The sequence below is a fragment of the Physeter macrocephalus genome, chromosome 20 (genome assembly GCF_002837175.3).
Source record: "Physeter macrocephalus isolate SW-GA chromosome 20, ASM283717v5, whole genome shotgun sequence".
NCBI classification, from domain to species: domain Eukaryota; kingdom Metazoa; phylum Chordata; class Mammalia; order Artiodactyla; family Physeteridae; genus Physeter; species Physeter macrocephalus.
In genome coordinates, this window is record NC_041233.1 from 37,940,791 (window position 1) to 37,948,929 (window position 8,139).

The window sequence follows — 8,139 nt, forward strand, 5'->3', positions numbered from 1 at the left end:
AAAGTTAACATATTTAATAACCATGATGGCAAATTATTAACCTTAGAAGACTCTTGGGATTATATATTTATTACCTTAGCAATATGGACTTTCCTGGAAAGATTATATGTCTGTTATTATCACCCACTACAAATGAGCACTACTGTTTATTTTACAGGTCCAAATCTTATAGGTACAAAACAAGCAGAATCTCAATGCATTCTCTTTTTTCATTGCTCCAAGTCTAATTTCAAATCACTATGCAACCAAATATGCTTTCCATCTTCCTGATGGAGAGGTGTGTGTGGGGTGGCGTCTGGGACAACAGGGAGGTAGAAAATTAGGCAAGATGAAGCAGGTTTAAAACCTTTGCATCAATTCTCAGATTTCGCTTTGTAAAATTTTAAAGTACTACGAATAGCCACCTAAATAAAATGAGTTATTCTGGTATGGAAGCAAGTGAAAATAACATAAAAACACAGGCAAATCTGCATGAGAGAAAGCCACAAGAGTGATGTACTATCTGAAGGACAGCGTTTGGGGTGGCGGCGGGGGGAGGGCAGGTAGTAGTGGGGAGACAGACAAAGGGACTGAGGACAGAGCCCGAGAAAGGAAGAGACAGAAAGATGGGGCTGGCAAGACAGAGAGAAGAGAAAGAGACAGAAGTTGGGTTGAAGACAGAAGGAAGGTATGAGAGACAGAAACTCGCAGAGAAAGACACTCAGAGAGACAAACAGAAAAAGAGACTCAGAGAGAATGAGACCTTCTCATAATAATCAAGCACCATCCAGTTTTTTTTTAACTCCTCAACACCATATTTTTTTGTTGTTGTTAATTTAGATTTTCAAGTCCTGGGTTTGTTTGTTTTTTTTTCTAGCTGTGCACGGCATGTGGGATCTGTTTCAAGACCATGGATGGAACCCATACCCCCTGCAGTAGAAGCATGGAGTCTTAACCACTGGACCGCCAGGGAAGTCCCTGGTTCCCTGGGTATGTATATTTGAAGGCATATGTTGAGTCAGCAGGTGTGCATGTAAACATGCACATAAACTAGGCCATAATAACCCCTCCACACATAGGGAAGACATTTTTGCATTTAACCAAATGATAATTACAGATTATTAAAGACAATAAACAGAAGAAGTCAGTTAGGCAACCTCACTCTTGTTCTAAACAAAACTTTTATTTTCAAGGGAATAAGTCAATCAAGGGTCAGCTACTTATTAACTGGTGCTTTTTTTTCCATACATATAAAGAGAAACATAGTTTAATAAAATCTTTCCCTGAATGGAATATTGATAACATTACTAGAATTGGATTCTAGACACACACATACTCCCATGTGATTTCAAGTTAAGGATTAATCCTATTAGTATACAGTAAATCAAACCTAAAGCACTATAACCTCCACTTTAAAGTGGAAGCAAATGATAATCCGGAACCCAGCCAGAAAGTCATTCTTGGCTTTTCTGTGAAGCACTGTGCCATATGGCCCTGACAGCATTTTCAATCCATGGAAGAGACAGATGTAAAAGCCTCCTGGGCTGACCACTGCTGCAACCCACAATTAATCTCTGACCATCAGTTTCTAAGCAATCTCAGAAGCATCGATGCTAATCACATTGGAAGCCTTTATAAGAATGTTTAGGCCCTGAAAGGCAAGCAGGGGAAAAGGTCAGGGGTATTTAACATAACTAAGCAGGGCTGGAAGAAAACAACGATAAATAAAAAAGGGAAGACTTATTCAATTTATTGACGTCAGCCTGCCACCACAAACTCTTACCATTTTTCTTATTCAATCAACTGGCTAGCCTTTTGAGACTAAATACACTCACACACACACAAAACTCCTAACTGGCAGAAACTATAATCATAAACAGAAATTATGCCAAAAAGAAAATATGACAGCAACAAAATGCTCCATAATCTGCTTACCAAATGGCTCATCAAATTAGGTAGCTGATCTTTCATAAGCCACACGAAAAAGGGGAACTACTGGTTGTTTTTCATTTCTGGAGCGCACGCAGAGCATTTTGCTCTTGAGAGGAAGTGAGACATAATGAAACAGCAACGAGTTTGAACAGAAGACAGTGTTCAAGTCCCACTTCTGCTACAGGTCATTTACTCTCACTGAACCTATTAGTATAGAAGCTTCCCAACTAGAAACTTCCAGAGATAGAATCACAGTGAGCTGCCAACAGACAGCATCAATGATCGCGAATAGCTGCGGTTGTTGGCTGTTTTCGGCTTATGAAAACACATTCATCTCACTGAGATAAGTGCAGACATCAAGACTGCTGAGGATTCCCTAAAACAATTGTGGAAACTACCACAGGTTTCACCTGCCTTAATTAATTTTCAGTGTTCTGGTGACCAAAAGAACATCCATCAGCCAGGAAGACAAGAGCATGCCTGGTTTCAAATCTTCAACAGACCTACCTACTTAAAGTCTTATTTGGTAAAAATGCTACCAGGATACTGCAAGCTTAAATCCCTCATGGTCATTCTGTACTGGAAATAATTCTTACAGATCAAGGATTATTTCTGGGGATAATTCTAATTTCTGACTACCTATGATGTAAAAAACTATTAATCTGATTCATTCAAAACGAGGCTATAGGGCTTCCCTGGTGGCGCAGGGGTTAAGAATCCGCCTGCCAACGCAGCAGACACGGGTTCAAACCCTGGTCCAGGAAGATCCCACATGCCGCGGAGCAACTAAGCCCGTGCGACACAACTACTGAGCCTGCACTCTAGAGCCCGTGAGCCACAACTACTGAGCCCACATGCCACAACTACTGAAGCCCGTGTGCCAAGAGCCCATGCTCTGCAACAAGAGAAGCCACCACAATGAGAAGCCTGCTCACCGCAACGAAGAGTAGCCCCGACTCGCCCCAACCAGAGAAAAGCCCGCACACAGCAACAAAGGCCCAACACAGCCATAAATAAATAAATAAATAATTAATTTATTTATTTATTTATTTAAAAAAGAGCCCACTGATATGATGCACAGAAAAGGACACAACATCAGTTCTCTGCTATTTCTGTCAAAAATTCAGTGACCTCACTCCATTTGTGAAAAAAATGTCAGTCAAACCCAGACTGAAGAACATACTACAAAATAACTGATAAGTAGTCTTCAAAAGTGTCAAAGTCATAAAAGAAAAGGAAAAACGAAATAACAGGGTAGAGGAGACTTAGAAAACTACAGCAGTCCTCCCTTACCTGTAGGAAATCCAAGATTCCCCGGTGGCTGCCTGAAACCTCGGACAATATGGAGCCCTATGTATACTATGTTTTTCCCTATAGATACATACCTAATGATAAAGTTTAATTCATAAATTAGGCACAGTAAGACATTAACAACAATAACTAATAATAAAGTAGAACAAGTATACTAATATACTGTAATAAAAGTTATGTGAATGTGGTCTTTAGCTTTCAAAATATCCTATTGTACATATATTTAATGCCTTTTCCATCTTAACTAAGCACTTATCACACACATTGGCCATAACTTGTGTAACAGCACAAGTTGAGGTATAACAGCAAAACTACCATAAATTTCTTTTTCCTTCTTCTTAATTCCATGGACAGAAGCACTTTACAGCTTCTCTTTGTCATATCCCAACTGCCATCATCACTACTCATGTGCTTGGGGTCCATTATTAAGTAAAATAAGGGTTACTTGAACACAAGCACTGTGATACCTCAACAGCTGATCTGATAACCAAGACAGGCTACTAAGTGACTAACAGGTGGGATACGCGGGACAAAGGGATGATTCATGTCCTGGATGGGAAAGAGTGGGACAGTACAAGATTCCATCATGCTACTCAGAATGGGGTGCAATTTAAAACTTATAAATTGTTTGGAATTCTCCATTTAATATTTTCAGACTGTGGTTGACTGTAGGTAACTGAAACCATGGAAAGCGAGCCACAGATAAGAATGGACTACTGTAGGGACTTCCCTGGTGGTGCAGTGGATAAGACTCCACACTCCCAGTGCAGTGGGCCCAGGTTCAATCCCTGGTCAGGGAACTAGATCCCACATGAATGCCGCAACTAAGAGTCTGTATGCCACAACTAAGAAGCCCACATACTACAACTAAGGAGACCATGTGCTGCAACTAAGGAGCCCGCCTGCTGCAACTAACACCCCACAAATAACAACCAAATAAATAAATAAATATAAAAATTTTTTTAAATAAATTAAATAAATGGTCTTTAAAAAGAAGAGGGGACTACTGTAAACACAGTGTGGGATACTGAGAGGATTCTGGAACAGAAAAATACAGTACAAAAACCTGGAATTCAAATAAGGTCTGTAGTTCAGTTAACAGTATTATACCAATGTTGATTTCCTGGTTTTGATAACTTTACTATGGTTACAAAGTATGGTTACATAGTAATATTAACATAAGGGGAAGTTAGGAGAGTTGTATTCAAGAACTCTCAGTACTATTTCTGCAACTTTTTTACACATCTAAAATTCATTAAAAATAAAGTTTTTAACGAGACAACATTAAAAAGGTAAACTAAAATAAGTGGCATTACCACACCAATCAACTCTGAACACAAAAACAGAACGGCAAACAGAACTTTGTCAACTTTGAGCAAAGTCATGTGACTTTGCTCCATCACTACATCTCCTTCTCTGTACCCTGTCCACACTGCCCCACCCCTCAGAGGCAGGAGATGGGGATTAGAGGGAGGTAATGGAGGAGGACATTACCCACAGTCTACTGGGAAAGAGAAGCATATACTGGAACAATTTTCTGAAGGCCCACTCCTGACATTAGGGGAAAAAAACCTCACATTTTACTCACAGATCCCATAAAGATAATTCTCAGGTGAAAAACAGAGATGGGAGGTGGAGGGGGGGTTGGAGGGAGGGAAAAAATGATATTCATTTGCCAAGAAGATTTTACAATGTTTTTGTTTGTGTAAATGATGGAGAAAGTAATAATGTGGGAAAATGGCTAGAATCTAAAATTTTATCAACCTTCACAATACATTACTTTAATCAAATAATTTAAACATTATTTTGCCTTCCTTTTAAAAAATATTAGATTAATAAATTAATCATGTCTATAAAACGTCAAAGTCAACTTTCACTTTTGCTTTTTGTCTTAAGAACTGTATTTTCAAGTCTCATAAGACAGCCAGTCTCATGACTCTAAACTCACACTTTACAGAAACGAGTACTCGTACTCCAGCTTTAACATTATTTCAGCATACAAAGAATATAATGTACAACAAATGTCCTGTGACTAAATAATCACACCAAACAGGCATAAGGAATTCAGGGCACTTAGAGGAGGAGGACAACCTGACAGGGTGGAAAGAACACATGCCTTGGAGTAAGACAGACCTGAGACTAAACTTTAGCTCTGTGACATACTGGCTCCTGGACCCAAAGCAAGTTTTGTTAACCATGAACTTTAATTATCTTGCCTGCAAAGTAGCAAAAATATCACTTAACTCACTGTATTGTAAAGATTAAATTAGATAATTGTACATAAAATGTTTGGCAAATCACTCAATGCCAACCTTCTCCATTTTAATGTTAAAAAGGTGTTCACTGAAAACATACCGATTGAAGTTAATATCTGGATAACTAGAATACTCCGATTTCATCTTAGCATTGCGCCGTGGAAACGTGCAGAAGAAAGCATTAGCTAAAAGACTAGCAATCTGTTCCTGTGACATTGTGATGGAATGATTTATCTTCTGTTTCAGGAGCGGTATTGGCTGATAGAGGAAACACAAATACAGACAAGAAGAGCAATAATTAGTTTAGCAATTTTAAAAGCAGAGGCACCAAATTGCATTTGCTAAATTAAGGTAGGAATAATTTCAGGCCACTCTTGAATCCTCAAATCAGCAATACTGTTGAAGTCAAGAGCAGTTCATCAAGGATGATTGGGAAAATGTACTTGTTTGACAAAGTGCAGATTTCTAATCAATAATAATGATAGTGAAGAGAACACAAAACATTACTTGTATTAGTGAAAAACAAGATTCCTTTAGCAAGTAAGAAATAAAAACACATTACACATGTAATGAAAAATTAAAACAAAGGATAGAACAGAAAAACGTAATGCTGAGTTTAGCTACTACTGCATATGCTAAATTTTGTTCTCACTTATATTAAAGATTACTGGACAGAGCAATTTTTCTATTTCAGTCCTAAAGAAAATGATCTAAGGAAAATAATTCAATAAGTAAGTCTTTTCCTTCTAATTTTGAATCACACTTCTCATTGACAATTTATATGACCCAAATCTAATTTTATTAAAGCAATTAATGGAACATGTGTACACAGACTTATTTATGTATAACCTGTAAGAATATAGGCATTTCCTACATAATCATTTCAAGTCAAGGAAGATGCAGGACATTTCTCCCTCAAGTTTTTTACATCTGAAATGTCTTCCAGTTATACCAAACCCAAATTGACTAACCTTTTATTTTTAGTATATTCCACAGGACCTGAGTATTGTGTTCAGTGAGTTTCATTCTATTTTAAATGTTTAAATTGTATGTTTTTAAAGACATGCTGGGAAAGCCAAAGACCAACTGCCAATTTACATCAGTTGTTAAATTTCAAAATGCTCCAACATAATATTTAGAGATGCTTTTCCTATTCCCTTTAATAAGACCCAGAACTAAGAATCCTGGATATCTACTTTAATTCAAAACAGTATGCATAGAGAACCGTCCTGATCATATCTCAGGAATCAACACTCAAAACGAAACTAAGGAAAGGCAGGCAAGACAAATCAACTATAACAATTAGCTTTTCTCTAAGTAACAGAAAACATACATCATTGCTAGAATAAGAGTTTGCTAGAAAAAGAAAATGCTAAACTTGCAGTTCAACTATTTGCCTTGGGAAAATACAAAAGTAAACAAACAGGAAATATCAAGAATTTATTTTCACTAGGGTATCCAAAATTCTTTCCTTTTAGGCCTTAGCAAACACCAGTTCTAAGAAAGAAGCAATAGAGAGCTCATATTGATCTTCATTTTCCTTCCTATACATTTATTTACAGCCCAGCCATGAGTTTAGAAAAGGTGACAAAGTATCAATGGCTTAAAGCACACTGTTCCTTGGTTTTAGTAAGAAATGAGTTTTTAACTACCATTTACCAGGTTATCCACAAAAATTATTTTAGGCTTAATGGACTTTAAACACAAACATTTCTTGTTTCCCAAATAACTAAATAAGTATAATTTAAAATATAATAAGTCATTTGTTCTCCTGGTGAGGAGAAATGCCTGAAAGCTAATACTTGGGTTAAACTAGAGGATGTAAATCTTATCATCGAGCACTCAGCTAGGTAAAATAAGACACTGGTTAATATGAATGAAGACCTCTCATCAGAAAGAGAAATTAAGGAAACAATCCCATTCACCATTGTAACAAAAATAAAATACCTAGGAATAAACCTACCTAAGGAGGTAAAAGACCTGTACTCAGAAAACTATAAGACACTGATGAAAGAAATCAAAGATGACACAAACAGATGGAGAGATATACCGTGTTCTTAGATTGGAAGAATTAATATTGTGAAAATGACCATACCGAAAGCAATCTACAGATTCAATGCAATCCCTATCAAATTACCAATGGCAATTTTTACAGAACTTGAACAAAAAAATCTTAAAATTTGTATGGAGACACAAAAGACCCCTAATAGCCAAAGCAATCTTGAGGGAAAAATACGGAGCTGGAGGAATCAGACTCCCTGACTTCAGACTACACTAAAAAGCTACAGTAATCAAGACAATATGGTACTGGCACAAAAACAGAAATACAGATCAATGGAACAGGATAGAAAGCCCAGAGGTAAACACACGCACCTACGGTCAACTAATCTATGACAAAGGAGGCAAGGATATACAATGGAGAAAAGAGGGTCTCTTCAATAAGTGGTGCTGGGAAAACTGGACAGCTAGCTACATGTAAAAGAATGAAATTAGAACACTCCCTAACACCATACACAAAAATAAACTCAAAATGGATTCAAGACCTAAATGTAAGACCGGACACTATAAAACTCTTAGAGGAAAACATAGGAAGAACACTCTGACATAAATCACAGCAAGATCTTTTTTGATCCACCTCCTGGAGTAATGGAAATAAAAACAA

General features: G+C 37.3%; 1 protein-coding gene across 4 annotated transcripts in view; it reads right to left on the reverse strand.

Moving 5' to 3' along the window:
* PARG (poly(ADP-ribose) glycohydrolase) overlaps positions 1-8,139 on the reverse strand; it is a 120,995-nt gene that overhangs the window by 54,829 nt on the left and 58,027 nt on the right. For all 4 annotated transcript variants that reach the window (XM_055081197.1, XM_055081196.1, XM_055081195.1 and 1 more), the window contains one exon: positions 5,578-5,735. In XM_055081197.1, the coding sequence (XP_054937172.1) occupies positions 5,578-5,735 (158 nt within the window). The remainder of the gene's footprint in view (positions 1-5,577; positions 5,736-8,139) is intronic.